The sequence below is a fragment of the Hippocampus zosterae genome, chromosome 16 (genome assembly GCF_025434085.1).
Source record: "Hippocampus zosterae strain Florida chromosome 16, ASM2543408v3, whole genome shotgun sequence".
Classification (NCBI taxonomy): domain Eukaryota; kingdom Metazoa; phylum Chordata; class Actinopteri; order Syngnathiformes; family Syngnathidae; genus Hippocampus; species Hippocampus zosterae.
This window is the reverse complement of record NC_067466.1, coordinates 19,463,489-19,490,805: the sequence shown is the minus strand read 5'-3', so window position 1 is coordinate 19,490,805 and position 27,317 is coordinate 19,463,489. Positions and strand designations below refer to the sequence as shown.

At 53.4% G+C, this 27,317-nt stretch overlaps 3 protein-coding genes and 1 non-coding gene across 12 annotated transcripts; 2 read left to right on the top strand and 2 right to left on the bottom strand.

Annotated features, from left to right (window-relative positions):
* The first annotated feature begins 1,609 nt into the window (after positions 1-1,609).
* On the top strand, positions 1,610-11,431 carry LOC127587941 (glutamate receptor 1-like). Of its 2 annotated transcripts, XM_052046416.1 has the most exons (18): positions 1,610-1,802; positions 2,764-2,901; positions 4,419-4,661; positions 4,773-4,957; positions 5,043-5,096; positions 5,175-5,333; positions 5,413-5,580; positions 5,647-5,751; positions 5,829-5,939; positions 6,007-6,213; positions 6,485-6,700; positions 6,773-6,860; positions 6,949-7,099; positions 7,167-7,365; positions 7,445-7,692; positions 8,688-8,802; positions 10,468-10,602; positions 11,018-11,431. In XM_052046416.1, the coding sequence occupies exons 1-18, from the start codon at positions 1,718-1,720 to the stop codon at positions 11,204-11,206; spliced, it is 2,796 nt and encodes a 931-aa protein (XP_051902376.1). In that variant the 5' UTR covers positions 1,610-1,717; the 3' UTR covers positions 11,207-11,431. The 2 variants fall into 2 exon arrangements, 1 of the variants encoding a protein (XP_051902376.1); XR_007958921.1 differs by lacking the exon at positions 8,688-8,802 and having other exon boundaries at positions 11,018-11,162.
* A 1,883-nt stretch (positions 11,432-13,314) lies between these two features.
* Positions 13,315-13,386, top strand: trnaw-cca (transfer RNA tryptophan (anticodon CCA)). The gene has a single exon. It is a non-coding gene; the product is annotated as a tRNA-Trp (tRNA).
* Positions 13,387-13,812: 426 nt separating this feature from the next.
* On the bottom strand, positions 13,813-17,998 carry LOC127587969 (FH2 domain-containing protein 1-like). Its single transcript, XM_052046452.1, has 12 exons — positions 17,843-17,998; positions 16,956-17,320; positions 16,785-16,846; positions 16,348-16,453; positions 16,185-16,270; positions 16,016-16,116; positions 15,859-15,929; positions 15,670-15,777; positions 15,528-15,598; positions 15,053-15,170; positions 14,782-14,946; positions 13,813-14,667 (listed from the first exon to the last, which is right to left on the bottom strand). The coding sequence occupies exons 2-12, from the start codon at positions 17,292-17,294 to the stop codon at positions 13,999-14,001; spliced, it is 1,896 nt and encodes a 631-aa protein (XP_051902412.1). The 5' UTR covers positions 17,295-17,320; positions 17,843-17,998; the 3' UTR covers positions 13,813-13,998.
* A 334-nt stretch (positions 17,999-18,332) lies between these two features.
* On the bottom strand, positions 18,333-24,503 carry LOC127588993 (arfaptin-2-like). Of its 8 annotated transcripts, none has more exons than XM_052048031.1 (10): positions 24,185-24,503; positions 23,044-23,155; positions 22,219-22,275; positions 21,320-21,428; positions 21,079-21,135; positions 20,772-20,902; positions 20,138-20,359; positions 19,437-19,594; positions 19,189-19,363; positions 18,333-19,083 (listed from the first exon to the last, which is right to left on the bottom strand). In XM_052048031.1, the coding sequence occupies exons 2-10, from the start codon at positions 23,140-23,142 to the stop codon at positions 18,928-18,930; spliced, it is 1,164 nt and encodes a 387-aa protein (XP_051903991.1). In that variant the 5' UTR covers positions 23,143-23,155; positions 24,185-24,503; the 3' UTR covers positions 18,333-18,927. The 8 variants fall into 8 exon arrangements, with proteins under 8 accessions (XP_051903991.1, XP_051903990.1, XP_051903992.1 ...); XM_052048030.1 differs by having other exon boundaries at positions 23,044-23,147; positions 24,184-24,502; XM_052048032.1 differs by having other exon boundaries at positions 22,243-22,275; positions 23,044-23,147; positions 24,184-24,501.
* Between the last annotated feature and the right edge of the window lie 2,814 nt (positions 24,504-27,317).

Sequence of the window (27,317 nt, the reverse complement as noted above, 5' to 3'; positions counted from 1 at the left end):
TTGAACTTCGTCTTCCCGCAGGCTGGCGAAAACATTCAAGGGGCCCATCAAGGCGTCGTTAACGAGCATCAACGAGCCAAAACGAGCGCTCGGTGTGCGAGCGTCTCGTTTTTCTTTCGCGTCTCTTGGAGTGTTTCTTGTTTAAATGCGCCGAGTGAGTGTCCACAAGTCTCAAAATAAACCTGGCGCGTCTATTTTCAGAGAGGCAAAAGAAGAACGATGATGTTCTCATCAAATCTGGGATGGCGAAGGCGCTTGTTCAATGTGCGGTCCCGCTCATTTCACCCTCCTAGGAGGGGCCGGGGGGGGGAGGAAGTGCCGGACTCCGGAAGCGAGCGAGTCAAGGAAAAAGTCACCCGCAAACTTAAACCGAGGGAGAGCAAGCAAGTACTTTGTTACTCATCACCAGCAGGGTGAAGGGGGGGGGGGGGGGGGTTCTGAGGCGAACGCCGTCTGCCGGCGTTAATGGTCTCCCGCATGAATAAAACAGCGCGGCGCCCGGCTTGCAGGCACCCGCCATCCCCGCTTCCCGTCGACTCCGCATCGTCGGTCGCAAAGTCGGGGTCGCCGTCCCGGCAGTGCGCCTTCCGAGGATGAATAAATAACGGCGCATTGTGGCGCCACCTCGCACGTGCGCACGCTCCTTCACGCCGCGCTGAGCAGGGCCGACGGGGTAAGCGGAGCGGCTAATTGGATGGCGCCGTCCCGCGATGTTCCTTCTGCTCGCGCGGGCCGCCGGCTCCGCCCCCCTCGCCGTCAGCCGACCCGCAGCCAAAGCGGGACCAAAGGTCGGCTCCCGGTGCGCGTCCGCCCGTTTGCTCGCCCGCTCGGTGGAAGACGACTGAATAGCTGCCTGATTTTGCCAGCTCGCCACGATTCCATCCGTCCATTGTGGGGGGGGGGGGGGGGGGGGGGAACGGCTTGAGCAGAGTAGCCCAGACTTCCCTCCCCCCAGCCAATTTGGAAAGATCGAAGCATTTGCCGATAGCATGTCCCTGTAGAATGGGCGCTATGCTACGTTGCCTAGCGGATGCTATCGCCGCATTCATTATGCATCCATTTTTCGAACGGCTTTATCCTCACAAGGAGTCTTCTGGAGCCCATCCCGGCTGTCTTTTGGCAGTCGGCGGGGGACACCCTGAACCGCTTATTATTCTATTATTATGATTATTGTTGGGTAAACGTGAGCGGGTGACCTTTGGTCGCATCGCAATGATGTCATGACGGGGCTTCTACTTGACTCTTTGTCGAGGGGAAGTTTGTAAGAACTTGTGAAGCACCAACGGTGCCCAACGAGGACCGGGGGGAGGGAGGGGGGGGGGGGTTCAGATTTTCACCAACAGCAAAACAGATGGTTTGACATCATCTCTCGCCGCTCAAGCAGGACAGCAAGTTGAAGACAAGAATCCAAAAGAAGCTCCGAGAAGCGACGCCAAATCACCAATTAGGAAAGGAGAGCGGACGACTCGGAGTCACGTGAACGCGCTCAAGATTCGCCATCACTATCAAGAGGAAGTCCAAATTTGTGTGTGCTGATGCTGCTAATTTGAAGGGGGGGTTGGGGGGGGGGGCTTGATTCTAGGGAAAGCCCACGCCTGCACTCTCTCTCTCTCACACACACACGGATGTAGCGGGCGGGCGGGTGCGAGCGCGCGCAAGTCGGCAGCTGCACGCGGCGCTCCAGAGCGAGAAGGACCACGAGACGAGCGCCACAAGCATGAAGACTCGACTTCTTCTCGCGCTCGGCTTGGCCGCCGCCGCCGCCGTCGCCGTCGCCACTTTCCCCGCCAGCGTCAACATAGGTGAGCTCACCTCATGAATCGTTTGGAAACTTTGTGCGTCCCGTCACGCGCAATCGACATCGTACGTGGGAAGTAGCGTAGGCGGCGCGTTGGCGTGTGCGTGTGTCGCGTCCAAGATTCCAAAGTGTGTTCAAGTTTGTCCACGTGCGCAAAAAAAGTCATCAAACATTCGTTTTAACTTAAGTTTAAATAACTCGTGCGTGTATGTGTGTGTGTGCGCGTGTGTTTTCGGGCATTAGCGTGTCTGCAAGTTGCGTGTAGCCTGCACGCGTGTTTGTGTGCGTTGGCGTGTGTGCTTGGAGTGGCGGGCCATCTCCCGACATCACACCTGCGCACGTGAACGCGCCATGCGCGGGATGCCAAGCTCAGCACTAAAAATCGCTTACATCACATATAGAGAGAGGTGTGTGTGTGTGTGTGTGTGTGACCGATTAATAAGTGAGCGTGAGAGCATTTCCAAAGTCGTGCATGTGAGGGTGTGTCAGCACTATGTGTGAGTCAAAAGAGTTTTCAGTGAGAGTGATTCAGTCCACACGTGTGTGTGTTTGTGCTTCATATGTGACAGCATTTCAGTCAGCTTCGGTATGTGAGAGAGTCGACGTCTTGCGCGTGAGAGCGTCTCAGTTGACGCCAGCCAATTCTGGTCGTGTTTCAACACAAAGAAATGTTTCTTTGGTGAGAGCCTTTTAGCGGCGCGCGTGACAATGCGGTCGGAGTGCTCGCGAGTGTTTCGCTTTTCAGGTCGTAGTGTCAATGCAAACATTTTCCGTATCGGATGGGGGGGGGGGGTCTGTTGTTTGCGTTTTTTTTACGTGAGAGCCACTAAGTGACGCGCGCGTGTTAGCGCTAATCCCTCATTGATGAACGATGACGTCGCCAACGACGCCCAGCGGTCCGCGCGCATGAGCGGTCGACCGGGAAGCGAGGTGCCAATCGGCCGACGGTTGTCGTTTTGCCGCAGGAGGACTTTTCCCGGCCGGGTCGCACGAGGGAGAAGTGTTCCGCTTCGCCGTGATGCAACGCGGCGCCGACGTTCCCAAGCTGCTTCCTCAGATGGACGCCGTCGACACCGGCAGCAGCTTCGCCATGACCTACGCTTGTGAGCGCGCCGCCGCCGTCGTCGTCCCCGCCTCTCGGCCGCCATCTTGGTCTTGGGTGTCGGCCTGGCCTTGGGCTTCGCCGCCATCTTTGTCATCCTTTCCCTCTTCATCTTCACCTTCATCTTCATCACCGCCGTCATGCTTTGCTTTCAAGATCATCATCATCATCATCATCATCGGCTTCACCTTCATCATTCCAGGATGGGGGGCAGGGGGGGGGGGGGGCAGCGTCCCTGGTGGAGGGGTCCATCAAAGGTTGCGGCGGGCGGCGGACTAAGAGGAGCGAGCGCACGGGGCCCGAGGGAGCGGCGCCGTCGTCGCAGCCAACAATGCGCTGACCTCCTTTGGTTGAGGCGCCGACAAAAGAAAAAAAAAAAAAAAAAAAACAAGCCAGCGGTCACGCACGCTCTCTCTCTGCACTTTAACGCTCCCTAACGTCTTTTTCCTCTTTCGATTTCCTGTCGCCCGCTTCTACGTCTCGATATCAACGACTCTACTTCCCGAGCCGTTTCCTTTTCCGCTTCCCGTTTTTGCTGTCAACTTCCTGTTGTCCGTTTGTTGTTGTCCACCTTGCCATGTCGGGCAAGGCTCAGAAGATTGGCCTCTCGGAGCGCACAATGACAAAGTCAACACGTTTGGCTTTCGACCCTCGGCACCCTCCGTCTATCTTCGTATCGACAAAGACGGACAACGTCGAAACATCAATTCTCACGGGAGAAGCTTTGGCCACATTTCAATGCAGCCTTCACGGGAGCACACAATCAAATGGTCCTGCGTGAAGGTCGGAACAATTCACGGCCTGACCTTTGAGTGTCCAGAGAGTCCGAATGTCGGGAAGCGAACGCGGCCAATCCGCCAATGGCCTTTGAGCACGTTGCCAGTGCAACCCCCCCCCCCCTCAATCAAATAATAAAAAGGAGCGGCTGCAGCGCAGTAAAGGCGCAGCCTCCTACCTGTGAAGGTTGACTTTTGCTTCAAACTGCAAGCGTGGTGTTCGACTGGACTCGTCGCTCGCCATCACGCCTGCTTCAAAAAAAAAAAAAAAAGAAAAAAAGGCAAATTAAAATTCGCTTCTCGAGACGGCAAGAGCCAAGCAGACAGATGAGCCACTCTTGTGGCATTTCCCTTGATGGAGCACATTCAGAAAAATAGCGCACGCCACACGCCGCTAGCTAGCCGAGAGCTAGCCGCTAGGCTAGCTGGACGCTCGGCGAAGACGTTCAAACGGTCGGGCGGCCGAGCTACACTTTGACAAGAGTTCCTTCCCTGACCCGTGTCGCTCTCGCCCGGACTGGCGGGCGCCTGCTTTGGGTGCGCTTGTTCACATCAAACCGAAAAACAAAAAACTGCAAAAGAGACCATTCGGGTAACTTTGTGTGATCAACTCAAGTCAAAGGTGAGACGTCCAATTAGCATGACAGCTCGGGCGCGTTGGAGGCGCACTTTGATTTGCTTTGATGCGGATTTCACGTGAATTGCGTGTGTGTGTGTGTGTGTGTGCTCGGCGTGGCGTCAGTCTGCTCGCAGTTCGCCAAGGGCGTGCACGCCGTGATGGGCGTGTACGACCAGAGGACGCTCAACATGGTGTCTTCCTTCTGCGGCTCGCTTCACGTCAGCTTCGTGACGCCGTCCTTCCCCGCGCCGGCCGACAGCCCCTTCGTGCTGCAGTTGCGGCCCGGCCTTCAGGGGGCGCTCATGTCGCTGCTGGACCACTTTGGCTGGCGGCGCTTCGTCTACATGTACAGCGCCGCGCACGCAGGTGACGTCGCGCTCGGGGGGTTGGGGGGGGCCGGCGGACGGCTTCGCAAACATGTCGGCACGCCAACGTGTGGCCAGCTTGTCGGGTTGAGCCATTTTGCGTTGGGTTCAGGCGCGTCGGTCCTGAAGAAGGTTCTGGAGCGGGCGGCCGAGCGAGACTGGCAGGTGACGGCGGTCAACTTGGACTCGCTGAACGAGTCGGGCTTCATCCAGCTGCTGGCCGACCTGGACTTCAAGAAGGAGTTCCAGGTGGTTGTGGACTGCGAGTCGGAGCGCCTCAACGCCATCCTGGGCCTGGTGGGTGCCGCCGCCGGGTCTCGCCGTCCGTCCGCTTCCTCGTCCCGACTGAGCGTCCGCCGCCGTTGGCTTTTGGCTGCGCCAGATTTCGGCGCAGAGACGAAACCTGAAGAACTACCACTACATCCTCCTCAACATGGTGGGCGCTGGGAGACACGACTTCCGCACGGGAGCCGAGATGGTCCCGATTCTTTGATGGTCTTGTGGTGCGCCTCAGGGCTTGGTGGAGCTGAACCTGACGGAGTTCCACGCGCTGTCCCCCAACGTGACGGGTTTCCAGCTGGTCAACTGGTCCGACCCGTCGGCGCTGAAGGTCCAGCGGGACTGGCGCGACTTTGATCCCAAAGACGGCAAAACGGAGCGACGCGCTCTGCGGGTATGAGCCGCCAGCGACGCCCTTTGGCTCGCCGCCAGCTCCTGACCCCCCCCCACCCCCCTCCCCTCTGACCGGTCAGTACGCAGGCGCGCTGACCTATGACGGCGTCAGCGTGGTGGCGGCGGCCTTTCGCAACCTCCGACGCCAGCGCATCGACGTCTCTCGCCGCGGCAACGCCGGGGAGTGTCTGGGGAACCCCCCGGCGCCCTGGGGGCAGGGCATCGACATACAGAGGGCGCTGCAACAGGTCGCGCACGCCCGCCGCCGCCGCCCGACGACGAACGCGCCGCGCTCAGCCGTCGTTTGCGCGCAGGTGCGGCTGGAGGGCCTGACGGGCCGCGTCCAGTTTGACGAGCGGGGACGGCGGACCAACGTGACGCTCGCGGTGATGGAACTGAGCCGCGCCGGACCCAGGAAGGTCGGCGCGTCTCGCCGAGCGCGCGGCGTCGCACGAGTGCCTTGCCTGAGGATGGGGAGTGCCTTTGTGCCATCCAGGTGGGCGTGTGGAGCGAGCAGAGGGGCTACGTCAAGACGGCCCGCTACAAGCCCACCCCGGAGGAGTTCTACGGGCTGCAGAACCGCACCTACGTGGTCACCACCATCCTGGTGAGTCCGAGGGTCCGGCGGGGCGGAAGCGGCGGTGTCAAAAGGGGGCGGGGTCTGGCTCCGGCAGGAAGCGCCCTACATGATGCTGAAGAAGAACCACCAGCAGCTGGCGGGAAACGACAAGTACGAAGGCTACTGCGCCGAGCTGGCCGCCGAGATCGCCAAGCACGTGGGCTTCGCCTACCGGCTGGAGCTGGTGGGCGACGGCAAGTACGGAGCCCGGGACCCCGTCAGCAAATTGTGGAACGGCATGGTGGGAGAGCTGGTCTACGGGGTGAGTCCGGTTGACTCGTGCGCGGGGAGGGAATCGCAAAATGCTCCCGTACATGACGGTGTTCGAAATTCACGTTTAAAAAAAAAAATTGAATCCATATTAAAATAGCAATCCCATTCGGTCGGCTGCTCCCACTTGGCCACCGGGGGCAGTAGTGCGTAACACGGAAACCCAGACGCAAGCGAAAAAAAGTCTTCTTCCTCGTGGGACGCTCGACGAGCCCTCGTTTGAAAACGATGACGCGAGACTGAGCGCCGGCTTCTGGGCGCAGAAGGCGGACGTGGCGGTGGCGCCGCTGACCATCACGCTGGTGCGCGAGCAGGTGATCGACTTCACCAAACCCTTCATGTCGCTGGGCATCTCCATCATGATCAAGAAGCCCACCAAGTCCAAGCCCGGCGTCTTCTCCTTCCTGGACCCGCTGGCCTACGAGATCTGGATGTGCATCGTCTTCGCCTACATCGGCGTCAGCGTGGTGCTCTTCCTGGTGAGGCCCCGCCCACCCGGGGCACTCGGTCCGCCGGAGTCCTTGACGCCCTGTCCGTTGTCCTCGCGGCAGGTGAGCCGCTTCAGTCCGTACGAGTGGAAGAAGAACGAGGAGGACGAGGAGGATGAAGCTGCGCCCGCCTCTTCCAAACATGCCGCGGGTACGGCGTCGCCGACCTGATCTTCGGCATCATCCTAATTGTCATCGTGAGCGTCGGTTCTCCTCCTCCTCCTTCGCATGGCCCTCAGGACGTCCGCCTCCGGCGCCGGCGCACGAGCGGCAGCCTCCCAAAGACAAGGACAAAGAGGGTGCGGAGCGCAGCGACGACTTTGGCATCTTCAACTCGCTCTGGTTCTCCTTGGGAGCCTTCATGCAGCAGGGCTGCGACATCTCGCCCAGGTCTGCCGCCGCCGCCGCCGCCGTGGGCCTCGCCGTCGGGCGGCATCACCACGTGGCCTTCTCGCAGGTCGCTGTCGGGCCGCATCGTGGGCGGCGTGTGGTGGTTCTTCACGCTGATCATCATCTCGTCGTACACGGCCAACCTGGCCGCCTTCCTGACGGTGGAGCGCATGGTGTCGCCCATCGAGAGCGCCGAAGACCTCGCCAAGCAGAGCGAGATCGCCTACGGCACTCTGGACGGCGGATCCACCAAGGAGTTCTTCAGGGTGGGAGGACGCCGCCGGGACCCTCCTGGAGAGCCGCTGAAAACGCCTCCCAACTCCTTCTGTTTGTCCGCCCCCGTAGAGGTCCAAGATCGGCGTGTTTGAGAAGATGTGGTCGTACATGCGCGGCGCCGACCCGTCCGTCTTCGTCAAGAACACGGACGAGGGCGTGAGCCGCGTGCGCAAGTCCAAGGGCAAGTACGCCTACTTGCTGGAGTCGTCCATGAACGAGTACATCGAGCAGCGCGCCCCCTGCGACACCATCAAAGTGGGCGGCAACCTGGACTCCAAAGGCTACGGCGTGGCCACGCCCAAAGGATCGCCCCTCAGGTACCGGCTGGGCCGCGCGCGCCGTCTTTGGCTAGCGGCGTCGGCCTCGCCAGCGCCCGTACCCTGTCTTAGCCTCATTAGCATCGTTAGCCGCTAGGAAGTCTCTCAACGTGGTGTCGCGGCGGGATTAGCGGGGTCGTTTGACGTGTCCTGTCACGTGTCTGTACGTGTTTTTCATCTTTGTGTGCATGCGGGTGGGCTCCGGCGTCGCCGTCTTTCTCACTCTCCTGTCCGTCCGTCTGTCTAATGTCCGTGACTTCCACCCCCCAACCCACCCGGCGCGTCCCTCTGCTCATCGGACGCTTTGGTCAGTGAGGCCACCTGGCTTGGCGACGCGCTAGCGAGCGGCCCGCCCCCGCATGGCTAGCTTTTGTTTGGGGCTTCTTGGGCTAGCATGCGCTTGCTCACGTCGCTCATTTGCGCTTTTGTCCAACAAAGCGCATGACTCAGCACTGTTACTACGACAATAGGGGGGGGGGGTCATTTGGGCTCCAGTTGCTTAGCAACATGTCTCACACACACACACACATTTCCAGTGTTTTATATTTAGATTTTTTAAAATGTTAACGTGTGCATCTTTGTGTGCATCCACGTCTTGGTATAACGATGCGTTTTGCAACTTTTTTGTAATTTTTTTTTTTCATTTGGATTTTTGCGTTCGCACATGGAAGCGTGCGTGTAAATGTTTAGTGTGTATTTATTGTGTTCCTGTGCATCGTTTTTGTTTTTGTGTGGGTGTGCGTTTGGCGTGCGGGCAGATTTCGTACGAGTCTCGCGTATATGAACGCACGTGTGCGTAGTTATTAGTCGGCGGCCATTAAACGGTGGGAAGCACTTCCTGCGCGACAATGGCGGAATGAGCCGGCGTAGCGCGCACGTCTGACTCGCCGATACGAAAGAGCAGGAGCGGGACAAGTGCGGCTAAGCGCGCGGGCTGGCGCTAACATAAGATAACACGGCGGCGGCTGTTGATGTTATGTTATGTTACATGTTAGAATTCCGGTGAACCTGGCCGTGCTCAAGCTCAATGAGCAGGCCGTGTTAGACAAGTTGAAGAACAAGTGGTGGTACGACAAAGGTCAATGCGGACACAAGGACGCCGGCAGGAAGGTCAGTTAGAGGTGGCTTGGACACACCCCGACAATATCCCTCTGCCTCCTCACCTGCTAGCTCCCACGACCGACACCCCACCCCACCCGCCCCCGCTCCATTTCCTTTCCTTCTTGCTTGTCATGTTTCTTTGTCCTGCGGGGTTTCTTTTTTCTCTCCGTTTTGTTTTTATTTACATTTTTAAGGACTTTTTTTTGCTTTCCCCGATTCTATTTTGCTGTTTTTCTTTTGTTTTTGTTTCATACAAAGGGGGGAGATCATATTTTAAGCGGGAATTTTTTTTTTTTGTCCTCTAGTTTTGGGTCCGTTTTTCTCCCCTGATGATTTTTTTTGTGTTTTCCTCAACTGTATTTCATTTTGGCGACAATTTTTTTCTTTTTTGGTGGTTATATTCCATTTTTATTTTCACATTTTTTGTTGTGTTTGCGAGAGGAGCATGAACGCCTGGTGAATCAGCATGAGTCCAGCAACCCACAGAGCCCCCCCCGCCCGCAGCGAAATGTAACCTTTGACGTCCCCGTGTGGCCACGCCCACTGTTTGGAAACCAATTGCGTTTCCATGTCAAAGGTCACGTTTTTGCCACACCAAGCAATGCTTCTGTCTCCAATCTGCTCCAAATGATTTGCGGGTGCCGGTTAACTTCTCAATTTGCTTTCAACTTCACGCTAGCTTCCCGTTAGCTTGATCCGAAATTCGCGTTGACATCCTGTTAGCTTCCAGTTGATTTCTCATCAACTCCGGTTCTCTTCTTCGAGCTTTCTCTTAAATTCCTTTTCTCGCCAAATGCTTCCGAACGTTCACTCTGCGTCATTTTTGAGCGCAATGTACGACCTAAGCCAGTCTGACACTGACGTGAAAGAGCGCACTTTATTTGGAGGAAAAGTACAAGAGACTTCCCATCTCATGTCCCGTGCCGATGTCGGGACTCGACCTGTCAATTTAAAAGGACACTTTGGAGAGAAAAGCATCATGAACTCCCAGGCCCCGCCCTCTCTGACAGCTGCATGCAAATGAGGTCGTGAAAAAGGCAATGATTTGGTTCTTGAAGAAACTTGAAGGAAACGACACCGTTTTTTTTGGGGGGGGGGGGGGCTTTCTTACAAAAGTGAGTTTGTATTGCAATAAAGTTTCGGGTTACTCTTTTTTTTTAAGATTTAAGAGTTGACTTTATTTAACTCTAAATTGCTTTCCTATCAAGTTTCTTAAGAAATATGACTTAAAAGAAATTTTCAGTAGTTTAGAAATTTGGGGGTTCTTTTTTATGATGAAATCCACTTTTTTGACATTTGAATTTAAAGAAACATTTTCAAATCTAATAAAATTAGATTGAAGACACTGCTGTTTTTTTTGGGGCGGGGGGTGAGTTTCTTTTTTAAAGATTCCCCCCCATGACATCTTGAAGCGAGACACACCTTCTCCTGTTGGACACGCCCACTGCCCCATTACCTTGATGAGACTACACTTCCCATCAGCCTCTGCTGTATTACCACAGCGACACAGACAACCAGCTGGAATCGAGAATGCTTTGTAGAGTCCAGTGTCATGATGGGAATTGTAGTTTTTTTTTAAAGTCCTCATTCATCCGCAAAAAGTGGAGTTGAATGCGTGTGATTGGTTGTCGTTTTTTGACCCCCGTCGCCCCACCCACGCCCCCCCTCTGACAGGACAAGACGAGCGCGTTGAGCCTGAGCAACGTGGCGGGAATCTTCTACATTCTGATTGGCGGCCTGGGTGTGGCCATGTTGGTGGCGCTGCTGGACTTCTGCTACAAGTCGCGTCTGGAGTCGCGCAGGATGAAGGTGAGCAACAACAATGACCAAGTCGAAATCGGGAAGCGGGAGGAGCAAATGAAGGGAAATTGGGATTCGTTGGCTGCAATTGGCTTGATGGCTGCCCGTGGAGCCAGCGGCAACAACACAAACATATCGTTAGCGCGTGCGCGTTCACACGCGCGCACATGAGGGGGCCTTCGGGGGACATAATGCAAGAAGAACTCTTACAAACATGCACTCATCCCACTAATGAAAAATAATTTGCTCTTATACTACTAAAATGTTCTCATGTCTTGTGCGCGTTTGTGTGTCTAGTTAGTTCTGGTTAATGCAGTCGCGTGCTCTGTCAAATGACGAGCAAATAATTTTTCAGCCGTCATATTTCAGTAGTTTGTGTGCGACGTACGCCGAGACGTCTCTCTGATTGGATGCTCCCCGACAGGAGCTGATTGACGCCGCAATGCTGAGCAGCAGCTTGGGCGGGGCCCTGGGCCTGGTGGGGGGCGGGGCCCTGGGCCTGGCAAGCGAGAACGGCGGCATGGTAGCGCAGGAGTTGGCACGAGCCAGCGCGCCCGGCTTGGTGCGCGTCAGCAAAGCCGGCGGACTGGGGTCTCCTTCCGCCCTCATGTGATCGCGCCCCCATCAGAATCATCGTCCGCCGGTGTGAATCGAGTGCACCTGAATGCATCAGATGGCTGAAGCCCAGCGACACAAGACTACGATTTCTACCACTATTTTCTTCTTCTTTTTAAGCCTGCCACCTTGTTTGGGAGCCAATTCGCAAATTGACTTCTCACATGTACGATCACGTCTTTCACTTGCTCGTTGAACACAAAGAAAAACTACAAATACAAAACAGAGTCTGGTGTGATAACGACGGCGACAATGATGACCACGAGGGTGGCAACGATCATGGTCATTCTTGTAGCACATTGGGCAGGCCCGGGTTCGGCTTTAACGAGTCGTGTTGTGCCTAGCAGTCGCGGAGGCGCTTCCTGTGTCATATCATTAATGATTACTGAAACTACAATTTTTAAAATGACATAAATGTAATGGAACATATTTTTGTGAATATTAGTAACATTAAAGCAAGTTATGACATTGGAAATGCTTCAAAAAGCGGGCAAAATGCGGTTCCGTTGTCGCAATGGCGGTCAAGAAATGAGTTTGACCGCCGCGCATGCGAGAGATAAAAATCAAAATATCGCATGAAAATCATAACATTGAAAACGAGGCGATTGGGGGTGATATCGAAATGTAGACACGGAAAACACATTTGAAAAAAGACAATTCATTTTTTTCAAAATGGAGTGCAAAACAACACTGGCCTCAACGCGAGACGGCGGGAACGAGTCCATCGTCACACACCTTGAATCAGTCCCCGCTGTCCAAGTCCGAAAAACCGGAAAAACGGACTCTTCGCACGTCCATCAGTGTTGTCCTCTCCTCACTTACTGCTCCTGAAATCACAGCAGTACAGCACTGAGCTACAAGTCCACAACCAGGCTGTTGATCACGAGCAGGAAGTGGTCTCTCAACTCACCTTCTCATTGGCTGCCACAGCGAACGAACTCACGCCGCAAAACTGCCAGATTGCGCTGCTCGCGATTAGCAATGGTGTTCATTTAAACCAAAGGGAATCGACTTTAAACCTACACAGACAAATATCTTCACCACCCAGGCTGACAAATGTCATTATCAAACAGCCAGGGACAACGGCTGGTTCATTCCGACGTTGTGTACGAAAGATTCGGCGAAACAAACTTCAGTGACATTTTCCTGTCACTTCCGCAGTGACAATTAAGGTTGCGTGAGTTAGAGTCAGTCCCGCCCCCTTGGACCTCAAAATAATTGGTTGAACTTGGCCGTTAGCCAATGACAGGACAGAATTAGGATGAATGACAGTTTCGACAGGTTAGGCTGTAACTTTACCAAAACAATAAACAGATCTACATTTACCATATCGCGAACCTTGCTGTCGAAAATGAACATCGAATTAGCTTGTAACGTGAATAACAGTTGACTTAAAGCACATTATCCGAAATCGAGCCGTGACTTAGCCACAGAACAATTTACAATGTCAATTATTAATTTGTTACCAATATTGATCAGCTTTTCTGGATGATTTTGCTCACTCTCCACTGGGCTACGTTAGGATGATGATGATAATGACGATGGTGAACGGTGCTGGAAAATGGTCAATTCAGTAAAAGCGTCAACAAACATAAACGAGAACACGTAAAAAAACTCTCAGAACGTTTTTTTCCACGGTAACTTGTGTACCTACAGTATTTCTCCGAGTCATTTAAGGACTGAAATGTGACCCATGAAATCCTGACGCAAGGCGTATTAAGGCCGCCATCTGGTGGTAGCTTGGAAGAACTTCAGGTACTGGCTACAGTCACGTGATTTCCAAAGCTGTTCCGCACGTTCCTTTGTCACAGTTTGAGCGAATGCTGCCATCTCGCGGCGATTTGAGAGCTCCCGGTATTGGCTGAATAAAGTCACATGACACGCAAGGCTGCAGGAATGCTCGTTTCTACCGGCTGAGTGAAGTCACATGACACCCGCCTGTGATCCACGGTACTCAGACAAAAACATGCGTTATTTCTCACGAATTCCTTCCACGTAAGCGTGATAAGGGCAATAAATACAAGAAACGGACAACATGTTAATGAAAACCGAACGGTAGCGTGTGTTTCTTTTTTATTAAGGCAACAAGTCGTGTTACTCTTGCGAGACCTCGTGGCGCAACGGTAGCGCGTCTGACTCCAGATCAGAAGGTTGCGTGTTCAAATCACGTCGGGGTCAAACCCTTTTGTGTCGTCTGTCAACTTTTAAGATAAGATAAGAAAAACCTTTATTAGTCTCATAATGGAGAAATTCCCAATTCACAAGCAGTTCTAGATGAAAGAGAGGATCAAAGTGTCCTTTCTCCAGTGGATCAGAGACGTCATGCTGAAAATGTGCACACGTCTGCACGTCTAATTTGGATGGATTCAATTTAGGAGACCCCGATCGAAATGGACAGTTTCTCTGAAGGCATTATCGAAACCGTCTCTCATAATTGGTCACTGTAAATATTGTGTGGTCTCGCTTGATGGCCGTTCTTTTGATTTACTCATGCTCAATCCGACACCAACACGCGTGTACTCTGCAAGGAGTCCATTTCAAGACTCCATCAGGGTGAATTTGCGGTGTTTTCAACTCCTCACAAGTGCAACTGGCAGAGGCGTGTAAAAAGGGAGCAATGTGTCATTTATTGTACACAGAGACAGAAAAAGAGGACCTTCAACAAAATGCAATATGAAAGAAAGGGCATTTCCGAGTGCTGACTGACTCCCAAAATGTCCAAGACAAGTTCCCAGTCGCCATTTCAAATACAAGAATTGGAATTACATTTTATTTATTAAAAAAAAGAAATCAGACAAAAGTGTCTCCCCCTCTCAGGCCGGGCTCCTCCGCCTCCCTTTTGCCTCCGAAGCGTCTGAAGAAGGAAACGAAGCCAAAAGAGCCGACGGGATTCCCGACACAGTTCGGCTCGGCGCCGGACGAATACGAGCGTTGGGCGGCGCCCCTCTGGAACAAAGTCCCCAGTCGGAAGGCGGCGGCGGCAGGCAGCGGTGTCGGCTGCCGCGCGCAGCCCGCCGACGCTGAGCGGCCCCGAGGACCTCCGGATGCGCTTTCCCACACGCCGTCGTCCGAGACGCCTCGTCGCCGCCGCCGGGAGCACGTCAGCGGGCTCAGGATGGTCCACGGCGAGCCCACATTGCCGTTGTCGGCGAAGAAAACGTCTCTGGTTCTGGGCCGAGGGGTGGAGGGACTTTTCTCGCCGTCCTTGGGGTCTTTCTTCTCGGGACTCTCCCGCGCCGCTTCCCGGTTCTCAAGGGGAAGCTCCGGCGGCGCCGGGGAACGGGAGTTCCTCCGGGACCTGCCGGCGGAGGCTCCCTTGGAGGGGGCGGACAGGAAGCTGTGCAAGGCCGACTCCAGGCTGGAGCGCGGGGCCGGGGGCGCGGGGGCGCGTTTGGCGGGCAGGCGGACGCTCTCCCGGCTCTTACGACGCCGCTCGGCCGCCTCGCGCTCGCGATTCTCCTTCGGTTGGGAAGAAAACATTTTGCGCTTTGGCGGTTTGCGCGGTCGAAATGCGTCAACGCGACCGGCGCACTTCTTTTGCATTCGTAGCATTTCAGGCCTGACGTGGCGCACCTGCACGGCAGCGACGAAGCGACGGCCGAAGGAGTGGAAGATGGCGCAGCATTCCTCCAGCTTGAAGTTTTGAGGGTCCTCGCAGAAGAACTCTGCCACGGCAAAACTCAACACGTCCAGCTCGTGCAGCAACGACTTGACCTGGCAAAGCTCGTCGTCGCATCGCTGCAGAGACGCAAGGTGGCGAGCGTTGGCCGATGCGGCGCACCACAGAAAAATCCCCCCCAAAATAGACCTTTTTGCATGTTTTGGCTGCGGCAAGGGAAGGTACCTGGAGGAAGGGCGCCATCTGCCGGTGGAGGTGGGGATGTCTGCCGGCGCACAGTTTGACCTCCTTGAGCTTCTTCTCTTGTCTTTCCAAGTCGGCCAGCACGTCCTCTTGGCACACTCTTCTTGCGCCACATTCACACAAGGACACAAAATCGTGAGCGATGGGACCTTGATAGCTCGAGGAGTGTATTGACACACTTCACAAACTGTGTTGGTCACCCAATAGTGACCCCTGCAGTAGTTATAAAATCATTGCAGCTAAAGAAATTCCTTGTTTGTCTAAATGCTAAACCGAGTTGGTAAGTAAAATATAGACAATTTGAGTTATAATTCAGAGTTACAATTTTTAACTTGTGTCGAATTTTTTTTCTTTTTTAAGTCGCGTGAAATAAAAGACAAAAAAGTGCTGACGCACTGGGTGTCGCTCGGCCCATCACTACCCATCATAACAATACAGATGCACATAAATGGAGTACCTGGCCGCTGTTCCGATGTGCTCCAGCTGGCTGGGAAAGGTCAGCAGGTCGGCGTCAATGTCCTCCGCTTGCTAGTTTCACAAAAAAAGATTTAAAAAAAAAAACAAAGAAAAAACTAGTGATAAAAAATCGTTTTGTTGACCTTGGCGACATAGTGGAGGAGGTTGACGGCCGGCTTGTTGGCCTTGGTGTCAGCCAGTTTGAGCAGCGACGTCATCCTGAAGCCGATGGCGTCGGCGCTGTAGCCGCCCTGCGCGGCGAAATCGTCGGGTCGGCGTCCAATCGCACGCAAGTATGACGAGCCAAAGGACAAAAGCCAGGAAATACCCACAGCGTTCATGTAATTGCCGGCTTTCAACACCAGGCGGATGACGGCGTGAAGCTTGTCGCAGTCCAGCAGCTCTGCACAGATGGGCGGGGGGGCGTTTGATGAGCACTAGCTAATAGGAGGTAGCTAGCCTAGCCTAGCCTCGCACTCGCACGCGTACCATTCGCCGCTTGGATCATGACCGCCAGCGACTTGCTCGCCTCCTCCACGATAGGCGAGAACTCCTGGCGCAGGAGCATGGTCCTCAGCAGCTCCTCGTAGCTACGACGGTTAGCGCCAGCACATTTTTCTCCGATGGGAATGGCTCGTATTTCTACTGGTTTACTCACCGCGGCACCTTGACCAGCTGCACCATGAAGCGATCGGCCTCGGATAAGAGCGCCGGGTTCCCGCTGAAGGACAGCAGCCGCTTCACCTGCGACCAGTTGCGCGAGCGCCGATGAGCGCCAACGTCGAGCGGCGCGCGGCGGTCGCCTCGGACGCACGCGCTACCTCGCTTTCCTCGGGCAGCAGCTTGCACAGCTCCGTCAATTTGCCGCCGTCGGCGCCGCCGCGCCACTCGCCCCGGACGATGTCCTCCAGCATTTCCGCCGCCGGCCTGCAGGGGGAGCCGCCGGTCAATACCCTTGTATTTTGCACCGAGCGTTGTGTTATTTTCGCATCTTTTGGTCAATGTTTCTTAGATTTGTGCACTTTTTGGCGTGGGAACCTCGCGACGGTCACCGAGGGGGAAGTCGACGCTAAAGCCGCGTCACGTTTCGCATGGCCGTGCGTATTTGGGAAGCGCGTGAACTCGTTCCTCCTCGCTTGAGGCCAGAAGAGCCGACTGGCATTTGCATTCATCGCAATGGCAAAAGACGATTTGAGATGAGCGATGAATTCAACTTGGATGTCGAAGCAGCACTGCGACATGGGGGCAACCATCTCACCTCTTAGAAGATCGGAGGAAGATGCCGATGTTCATGCTCTTCTTGGCGTCCAGAATGCTCACCTGAAGACAAAAACCTTTTTTGGTTGTTGTTCTTTTTTTGGGGTGGGCTGGGGGGAAAGGGGAACTGCGGTGCGGAACTCGACACTTCCCTTGTTGGAGAACTTCCCACCTGAGGCTGCGACGGGCGGAAGTCAGCGCCGCCGTCGCCGCCGTCGCCGCGGCGTGGTCTCCTGAAGCCGACCCTGCTCTGGGCCCGGCGGTCCACGTGGCCGAAGAGCTCGTCCATGCTGTGGGTGTCCAGCACCAGCTCTCTGGGGGGCAGCGCCGACGTCCACACGTTGACTTTGCCCAGCACGCGCTGGTTGGGGATGGTGTCCCAGTTGAGCTTTTTCATGGAGCGCCGCTGCAACGAGGGCGGCGGGGGCAGGAGACGAGAAAGCGTAGGAGGGGGCGGCGGCGGCGCAGGAGGAAGAAAAGGTTGCGCCGAGGAGATCTGCGCTGCCTCCATCACTTTCCTCCGCGGTTAGGCCAGAGCTACAAATGCGAGTTGATTTCAGCATGAGGTGCTCTTGACAATTCAACGTTTCATCTGAGGTGTATCGGCAACCGATCGAGTATCAAATTTAACCTACCACAAGTTTGATCATCGATTAAATTGTCCACATGTTGTGAATTTCAGCTGCTCGACGGCAACATTTTTGGCTGAGAATGATCATACTTTTATGAAAGTAGCCCCTTTATCGTTTCGGGCTGCGACCAACAACGATTTGAGTCCTTTTCCTTCATTGGATGATCGGTGAAAGCGTTCATCGCATTCAACTCCATGACCTTACGCCTTTCATCAAAATGCTTTCACTTTGGAAAACCGTGAACAACATTTGTCACGATATGGCATTACTTGCTAGCTGAACTTAAAAAAACAACGTCTTGTCAATCGACTTCCCCACGCTGAAGACAAAGAGGCGGCCGTGAAATATTCCTCTGCCACCAGACTCCGCTGCAATTAATTGTCTCTTGATTTTGCACACAAAGCGCTCGGTATTCAACACGACTCACCTTAATATTTGACAAACGCAGCAGGCCACCGCGTCCGAATGGCGCCGTCATTTGGGGAAGGAAGCCGGGGATGAAGTTTGCCGCGAGGGAAGCGCGCAGGTGTACGACTCGTCCCGGCCAATCGGATTCCTCGTCGGTGGGAGGGCCAAGTGGCGTGTCTGCCAATCGGATTGCCCCGACGTCGTCATTGAAATACCGCCATAAAATGCGGAAGCGCGCGCAGGTGTAGGAAGGCGTTTCCGCCAATCCGATACCGAGTCTCCGCCCCTGTCGTCGAGAACAGCCTCTCATTGGTTTAAAAGTCTGAAAGACCGCCTATCGACAAGTGTTCACCAATCGTATTCAGAGTTAGTACTCACGTGAGCAATAACACGCTCAATTGTCAACCAAGGTATGTCAGGGGTTAATTTGGCTGAATGTTGACATGCGCACACCAAAAATTGTAAATGTAAGGATGTTTATTTATTTTCATCATTCAAACACACACAAGTTGAAGATTTGAAAATGACTTGCTTCTTTTATTATTTCCGAGGATCGGCCTTGACCGAGAGGAATCACTTCCGACTCCAACATACACAACAAAAATAGAACTTTTGGCCGCGTTAAAAACTGACATGCCCCCGGTCGCACGTTTGGTGATATCGCCACGCTAACGGTGCAAATAAAAGTGGCTTCACTAGATTCATTTTTTTGTTGTTTTGTCACCGTGAGCCATTTCTGGCATCAAGTGGGCACGCTGGCTTAAGGAAGGTTGGCAAAGTGTCCGCTAGTCAGTCACAGTTGCTCCTTTTCGTGTCTGTGAAGCCTTCAAACAGAGAAAGACGAGAAACAAAGTGGCTTGGTCCACAAACTGGTCTTGCCCATAAAAAAAAATAAAATAAAATAAAATAAAATTCCAGTGAAAATTAGCCATGTATGTCGATTGGAGACCTGGCCTCCATTTTGATTGTTTTGATTGGGTGGCGCTTGGATGGCGTTCAGGCGAAACCCCCAATTAGAAGCTGGCGGGAAAGTGGGCCACTTGCTTTTGTGGCGCCATCGGGCAGGCTCGGCTCGGGGGTGGGCTTTAGGATTTGGGTCCACCCTCAGGGCTCCTCCAACCAGGACGGCTTGTCGGCTGCGGGCGGATTCAGCTTGACGTTGAAGCGCTCGAGCGTCTGCTCCAGCTGCTGCTGGTTGCCGGCGAAGTAGGCCGAGATGGCGTTGTGGAAGAGCAAAAGCTGCTTGTGCATCACCTTCATCTAGGGAAGGGGGTGGGGATGGGGGTGGGGGTGCCACAAACTCATTGAATGCCTTCCAACCGCTGCGTCTCGCCCCATTTCCCTCCCGATGACGGACGGACCCACCTTGTTCTCCTCCAGGAACCGGAGTTTGACGGTGACGTCGGAGCGCAGTCGTTCGTACTTGTCCTTCTGGACTTGGTACTGCTGCTGCGTGACGTCGACGCGGGCCGCGGCCGCCGCGTCCCGAGGCCCCGAGCTCAGCTCCTCCAGGTCCGACCGGTACGCGTCGAATTCCAACCTGGGGGGCCGCTTTGAAAAGTTTTGGCCGCGAAAGGCGCAACTTTGGGAGTTTTTGTTTTGTTTTTGTTTACCTGGCGTTTTCATACATCTTGATGGTCATGAGCGTGTCCTCCATGGTCTTGTTGACCAACGTGTTGATGCTGGAGACAAAGAAGTTGATGGCGCCCAGCAGAGTCTCGCCGTTCCTGCACAGCAGCTTCTGGGTCTCGGCGTTGTAGCCAAACTCATCCTGCGCAGACGGGTATGATATTACAGAAGCGCGATTCAAATTACGGGATGAAGCGAGACCGACGAGGGACTTTGTTCAGATCGGAACGGTGCCGCACTCAACTATGGCGGCCGTTCGCGTGGTTACCGAACATATCGTGTAGCCCGTTTAGGCAACAAACTATGCTAGGCGTCGGCGCTCTAGCCGCTGTGGGCATATTTACAAAAATTTGGTTTTTTTTTTTTACATTTCCGGTTTGGTTTTTCATGCTCCTACACAAGCAACTGTGTTCATGGACTGCTGCGCGCTTCATTAGACGACACCAGCAGCCCGTTTAACGGGTCGGGTATCTGGCGCGATGTTTAATTCATGATACAGAATCCGTTTGGGCACAAAACGAGCCGGGCACGCGTCTATGCTATCCATTGATCCGTCTATGACAATATTTTGAATGATGCGGTTTCCTGATTTGGGCAGCCCGTTTAAGCTGAAATCTTTGCGGGCCTTTGCGCCGCGTATGTCTACACGTTGAGCACATTCGGTGGTTTCTTTTGCGGTCGTCACCCGAAGCTCCGGCGACTTCTGACCGAGGTCGGCGAAGGCGTCGCCCAGCGCGTGCTGCGTCTGCACCATGTTGTAGAAATGATTGGTCAGCGCTCGGGCCAGTCGCAGCACGCTCCCGTATTTGCGCTTGGTGTCCCGCAGCAGCTCGATCTGGGCCTCCAGCTCCAGGTCCACGGTCCGCGAGCCGCGCCCAAAACGCTCCGAGATCATCTGCTTGGTGCACTAAAAAGTCAAGAAAGAAATCAAACGAAAGCAAGCCTGTTTGAATACAGTCGAGGGCAGCCAGTTCAGGCAGGATTCTGCGATTTAAAGAACCGGCGGCCCGTCTAGGCAATCTACTAATTGCTTTGTGGCAGCAGAGCAAATGTGTTGTAGGCATACTCGCACACAGAAGCAACTTTTGTCGTTTAATGTTCCGCACTCAACATTGCCTCAAATTTCACGTTTGAAACAGAAGTCAACCCGTTTAGTCTCGAAATTAATTGGACCTCTTTGAGTCATATGTGCGCCCTCAATATTTCCTAAGAACTAAGCTATTGGGAAGGGTGGTTTTTTTTCATGCTTCATGATCAGAAATATAGTGCGGCCCGTTTAGGCAGCTGCTACCACTTTTGACGCGACTACAGCTTGCTACCTTGTAAGTGTTGAGACCCCACTTCTTGACCGTCTCCAGCTTCTCCACTGCCACGCCTCGCGTGGCTGCCTCCTCCACCTCCGCCCCCGCCGCCACTGACGAGCTGCTGGCACTTTGTTGCATGCTGGGACCTGCGCCAAGAGACAAAAAGTCACGGCCAAGCCAGAGGAAACCAAACTTTCACAGGACAGAACAAACGCGCCAAGAGCATGAACGTGACAGGAAGCAACACTGAAGCTTTCGGGTTGTTTACATTTTAGAGCAGGGCTGGAGGGGGAAAAAAAAAAGCAACAACAAAGGTGTGAACCTAGTCCTGTGACCGGGATCCGTTTGTTAAAGTCGGGGTTGTAGCGCACAGCCGGGCCTGAGAGACACACACACAAACGTTTGTGATATACAAGGAACTTCTTGCGCTTGGTCCTCAAAGGTCCCACACACAAGTTTTCCCGTGGAACTCATGGATGGAACAATGGGACAGCCCGTCGAGGCAGCAACGCAGAGGAGCTTTGTTTTTGTTTTTGTTTCTTTGGTTTAAGAAAGCTGGCTACCTTTGATGGATCCGGTGGGGATGATGCCCTCCGCCGTCCCGCCGTAACCGCCCGACACAATGCTGGTCTCGTTGAGGTTCAGACCCGACACCATCACCTGCTGCAGGTCCTGCATATGCCGAAAGGTGGTGCGGGGTGGGGGGGGGGGTTTAGCGGATAGTGTGGAAGGATTCCATTAGATGAACATTACTTCAGAGAGAGGCGATTATTTGTTAGCGGACGACGTTGGGAAGGTTAAGTAAAGGTCGAGGAAGACACAAGTTGCTCTAACGGCCTTTGAGATAAGTCGAGTGTATCGTAAAGCTAAAAAAAGAAAAAAAAGTGAAGTGTGTGTGTGGGGGGGGGGGGGGGGTTGGGGGGTTCAGTTAAGCCATTTCATTTTTTTTTAACCTCCTGCTTATTTGGGTCCAATTCCACAGTCGACCACTCGGTGGCAGCACATGATTGAGTTTGAGATTGAATTGAAAGAAAAAGAATGAAAACAACGACGGTATTTTGTTGAAGAGTAGTCAACGTCATGACGCTCGAAAAACATTTCTCACTCGGGTGTCGGCTGTACTGCCGATTTCACTTATTGCGGGGGCGCTCCGGAACGTAACGGCAACGGCCGCCCACGACGGAGGAGGCAGGACTCGATTCCTCGGAACTTGAGAAAATCCGCTCGAGCCTCATCCTGACCGATGTGGGATCCCTCCCATACGACGACGCTTTTCCATTCTTATCGTTCTCACGGAAGGTTTCCGTCCCTTCGCCACACGAACGGCGTTCCGGCATTAGTAGCACATTCAAAAAGTCACTCGGGTGACAACGGCGAGGTGGGGGTGGGGGGGGGCCTTGTTAGCGGCGGCACACCACAAGTGCCACCCAAACACACAAGGGGCACGCAAACGTCCGCTCACCCCGGCGCCTGGGCCGCTTCCTACCTTCTCATCTAAACGCCGCTGGCGCCTCGTCGCCTGCCACAAACAAACGTGGACAAAAAGGAAAACAAAAAAAAAAAACAACAGGACTGAAATCAGCAGGATGCCAAAGAAAGTCAACGCAAGGTGTGATGAGCAGCGGGGACAACTTACAGTGGGCATTAAGAGCGCTTGGGATTCACGTCATCTTTACATGCATGGAAGCGCGCACATGCACACACACACACACACACACACACACACACACACACACACACACACACACACACACACACTCCACGTCGGCAAGGGGCTTCACTGCAGGCAATCTGATATGCGAGCACAAAGCCACGTTACTGCGAACTGCTGTTGCTATGGCGACCGTTGCTACCTCCCAGTAAGCACACAGCTCTTGCTCATAAACACACACACACACACACACACACACACACACACACACGCGCAGTGTTGAGTGAGCAAACAAGCAACCGTCAGCATTTTTGTCCAGGAACTTGCAAGTGTGCTTGTCCAGGGCGTGCACCACCCGCAACATCTCCAACTCCCGGAAATGAGCAGAACTACCTTGACGATCTCAAGTGAGCGCAACTCTTTCATTCCGCGCAAACAAAAGCCTCCTGAGTGAATTGATTATCGGGCATCTTCGGAAACCATCTCACTGGCACATTTGAGTCGCAACTTGAACTTTTTGTGTCTTCACTGGTCCAGCCTGAGAAGAGCAAAACACCAAAACCGCCATCTCGGCAGCTCCGGAGCGCGGAGGCGGCGGCGGCGGCTATGCAAATGAGGTGGCGTGACGCGGCGTACCTGCTCCAGGCCGTCGTCCTCCGCAAGCGCGCCCGTGTTGCCGTTGCGGTTGATGGGGATCTCCACGGTGGCCGCTTTGCTCATAACGCCATCCGACATGGCGCCTTGGGACGGACAGAAAAAAAATTGATAAATAAAAAGTACAACATGCCACAACGTCACCGTCGGTCCAAAGATCGGCGCGTCCGTGCATATCCATTTGCACCAATCCAAGGTAATGGTCTGTTCTCATGGCGTCGGGTATTTTTCACTAGAGACTGTTGAGTATCAATATCAGGCATTGATCTTGGCCTTTTCCCCCCCCAATTCGCCGCCTCAAGATTGAACGTGTACGGTTGAACACGATACGGTCGGATACTGATTTACTTTCTCGGGCCACATAAAATGATGTGGCGGGCCAGATCTGGCCCCCGGGCCTTAACTTTGACACCGGTGATCTAAAACGTTATTTAAAAGGGTAGAGTTTGTTTTTTTTAATTGACTGACCCGTTTTGTTGTCATTTGACATCCAAAGACGCCATTTTGTGGTCTCCACACGACACACGTCAGTTGCCGTGGGAACACGGACCTTCAAATGCTATTCAAAGCGGCAATTCAAGTAGTAGTATTCAAAATTGACAACTTTTTTTTTGGCAACGTCGCCCACGTTAATATCTTTTTTTTATTTTTAAACATCACCGCTTTGTCACCCGGCGCGCACTCATCCCGATTAAACGTATGGATCGTAACTTTTACGCGGAGAGAGAGCGCACAGATGAACATCCAAAAACACAAAAACTGAAGAACGCGCAGAAACATTGTTGCAAACGGACGTTAAACTCCGGCAAATTCCCAATGACTCGCCGGCTTCAGTTGCCATATGGCAGGTGCAGCCGCTCAGGTGCGAACACGGAAACCTTTATTCGTGTCGGTGACGCGATTCCTCAGCTTCGCTCCCATTCAAATAGGTCGTGCTAACAACGGCTCGAGTCAAAACATGGTTAAGAGCTTGTTGATTTTAATCTTAGAAAGGCCCGATTTCAAGTTGTCGCGTCACCCGGCTAACACACTCGAGAGTAGTCGGGCAACTCAAAACGCGTCGACGTGTGCATACAAAAATAAATACAAAGGAAACAAAATTAAAAGAATCGCGGGAATTACCCTTCCCGGAGTTTGCCGTCCGGTCGTGCTGCTCCCCCGAATGCCAGCGGGCAGGCTAACGCGCTGCTAGCGGCCACAACGAAGCATCTCCGGCGAACGTGTCTTTGGCTACAACGAGCACAAACCGGTGGGAGGAAATTTGGACGACATGACAGCACAAAAAAGGATGATTGTTGTTTTTGCTGGTGAGGCGCGGCAATCAGGTTGCTGCCGGTTGACTTTGAACAGTCAAGAAAGAAGGAAGAGGAAGAAACGGAAGAAGACTATAACATTTCAACGGCGGAAGTGACTTGTGCTCAAAGCTTTTATTTTCGGCTACCGGAAGTCATTCGCTGGGCAGCCGTGAAGAATCCGCATGAAGTAGCCCTCAGCGTTTGGGGTGCGAGGAGTGAATTGACCAATTATTTCATGGAATAAAAAAATAATTTGTAAGATTCACATCTTGAATGTATTCGATGTCATGTGTATTCTTTGTACCGGAAAAAGGCCCAAAATAAATGCTTCGAACAAATACTGGACTTTGTCAAGAGAAGGGTCTTATCATTATGACACGACACTGCCCTCCTGTGGCCAAGTTGCTCAACTCAAATGCATTTGGAGAGCACTTTAAACTAAAAATCAAGTCTCATATTGAGTCAAAAGCCATCCATCCATCCCTTTTCCGATCCGCGTTATCCTCACAAGGGTCGTGGGGGCTGGGGGGTGTATCCCAGCTGTCTTCAGGCAGTAGGTGGGGGACACCCTGAACCGTTTTCCAGCCAATCGCTTTTGGAAAACCGGAGTACCCGGAGAAAAAAAAACTCCACACTGGGAAGCCGAAGCTGACCGCCGCGTGTGTTTTAATACATTGAAATGTGTTGAAAGCATGCAGGGAGGGGTTACACTTTTATTTGATTTTTTTTTATAACATTGCACACATCAGACCATATGACAGTTTTTCACCATTCGTGCGTGAGAGTTACACACGAGAGAGTTAAGTTACTCGTCGCCTCACCGGGTCTTTCGTCATGTCATTTTGGCTAATGTCCCTTCCAGACAGAATTTCTCCTCCAAAAGCCGCAAGAACAACAAACCCGGCGCGTGACAATCCAGCCGAGTCTTTAGCAGCTGCGGATGAGAAACCCAATATTTCCCTCGGGGCTCCGAGTGGGAGCGAATATTACCTTCTCGCCGCTTAAGTGGTCAGTAACGCGACTCCGAGTGGACGCCGGTGTCGTTAGCTAGCGTGCGGAACGGTGAGAACTTATACCTGACCAGCTGCTTATGGCCTTCCGAGGTCACGAATTATGTCCTGCTGTGTGTGTGTGGGAAAAAAAAAGACAACTCAGTAGCTGCTGGTTTGACTTTGCCACATTAGCATAATGCTTTGATAGCGTAAATAGCGATGACGCTAATGTTTTTGTTTGCGCTTCACAAGATGGCCGACAAAGCTACGATTGTTTGAATGAATGCGTCTGACCGGCAAGATCTAAATCCGAACGCTAATGCTAACCTCCCAACGGTAAACGTTGCGCATCGCTACCCGTATGGCAAATCGGGAGGCTTGCAATGTGACCGCTGTGGTGCCACGGCGCAGACCTGTCCTAGCAGGTTGCGGAGAGCTGGACGCGGTCCAGAAAAAGTCTTCAAGTGGAAACTATTCGGGGCGGAAGGGCCATCTGCTTTCACTTGAGATGCTGGCGAGCTAACTGAAATCAAGAGGCCACCACCAACCATTTTACGCTCGCTTTCTTTATGGCCGTCCTTCGCTCGCTCTCGACTCGCCCTATTAGCCGCATCGCCGTACGAGCGGCGCTCGGCTTCTTTTTATTGTCTCTGGCCGCGCACTTGGGGGAGTTGACTCAAATGCGAGCCGGCCGCATTCCCTCCCCCGCCTCGTGGATCTCTTCTGGGTCATAAAGCTGTCGTGGGCCACGTGCGAGTGAAAAGGACGCTCGCGATGACTCGATTCCGCTACGACGGCCTAGAGGCTTCAAGCTTCCGTGCTCCAAAAGTGGTTTGGGTTTCCTTTAGGAACTCGTTCATATCGGGGGAACCGCCGCTCTATCATTCCGGGCCCCCTTGGCAACCAAAGTTGTCACAAACCCAAAGGGGGTCGCGGGGATATTTACTGCGCGCCCCTAAATGAAAACAGAGGGTAACCGTTAAGATTTGAAGGTCCTCATCGATAGCTTTTGGCTCTGACGGAACAGTGATGAACATCGGCGCGGTTTTTGTCAAACGCGAAGCAGATGCGCGGCCGCACGAGGTCGAGCGAACGCGGACACGCGACTTATAATGCGACGCATGCGCAACAATGTTCGTCACCCGTATTCGATGTGAAATGTAAGACCAGTTTTTGTTTGAAAGTCAGGTTCCACTTGGCGACGTGAAACCTGAAGGACTTTGTGAGACCCAAATTGACTCCGGCGGAGTAACATCTGAACGCAGCGCAACCCCCCCCCCCCCCCCCCACCACCACCATGTTGTCACCCTCTCCCAGGCTTGAACCCTCTTTCAAAAAAAAGAATTCGTCTTGAATTCACTGTAATTTCGGTGTAAAAAGAGGATATCATTTCGGGCTTGCCTTAACGGAATACTTGTGCAGTGATCCAAGTCGTAACCCCCCCCCCCCCCCCAAAACTCCCGACTCCTGCACATTCTCCGCATTTAAGCTGACAGAAGAAGACCGGCTAATAAATTTCCATGTCGGGAGCGAGAGACAGAGAGAGGTTGAAGCATTTCATAAATGTCAGCCCCTAAATCATGTTTCTGGAAAACAAAAGATCAGAGAAAATGTCCCCTTCAGGGGAAACTCATTAGTCGGAAAATCGGCCTTTGCAAGGGTAATAATGTTGACTTTCGATTGACAGGAACAACAGTTGCCACGGCGGCCACAAAAGCACTCGCGCGACTGACGTGACCGATTTTTGTGTTTTGGTAACAAAACAACCCCCCCCCCCCCAAAAAAAACCTGCAGATGGTCACGGGCTTCATCTCCCGTGAAGCACTTTAATAAAAGATCATTCAAATTTAATATGGAAAGATGAGCGGCGGTCCAGACCCCCCTTCAGGCTGTGCAAGGGTTCATTTGCATATTTCCCTTTGCGCTGAGATGAACGCCGCCATCATCATCGTCAATGCGGGAAGCACTT

Excerpts from the sequence above, each read along its gene's own strand:
- LOC127587941 (XM_052046416.1), top strand. The coding sequence starts at position 1,718 with ATGAAGACTCGACTTCTTCTCGCGCTCGGCTTGGCCGCCGCCGCCGCC. Across the intron at positions 5,097-5,174 it reads ACTACATCCTCCTCAACATG|GGCTTGGTGGAGCTGAACCT; the intron begins GTGGGCGCTGGG and ends GGTGCGCCTCAG. Across the intron at positions 7,100-7,166 it reads GGCTGCGACATCTCGCCCAG|GTCGCTGTCGGGCCGCATCG; the intron begins GTCTGCCGCCGC and ends GCCTTCTCGCAG.
- LOC127587969 (XM_052046452.1), bottom strand. The coding sequence starts at position 17,294 with ATGGAGGCAGCGCAGATCTCCTCGGCGCAACCTTTTCTTCCTCCTGCG. Across the intron at positions 16,847-16,955 it reads TCCGCCCGTCGCAGCCTCAG|GTGAGCATTCTGGACGCCAA; the intron begins GTGGGAAGTTCT and ends TTTTGTCTTCAG. Across the intron at positions 14,668-14,781 it reads GCTTCGTCGCTGCCGTGCAG|GAGAATCGCGAGCGCGAGGC; the intron begins GTGCGCCACGTC and ends TCCCAACCGAAG.
- LOC127588993 (XM_052048031.1), bottom strand. The coding sequence starts at position 23,142 with ATGTCGGATGGCGTTATGAGCAAAGCGGCCACCGTGGAGATCCCCATC. Across the intron at positions 21,429-22,218 it reads GAAGCGGCCCAGGCGCCGGG|GACCTGCAGCAGGTGATGGT; the intron begins GTGAGCGGACGT and ends CGGCATATGCAG. Across the intron at positions 19,595-20,137 it reads AGAAGTCGCCGGAGCTTCGG|GATGAGTTTGGCTACAACGC; the intron begins GTGACGACCGCA and ends CCGTCTGCGCAG.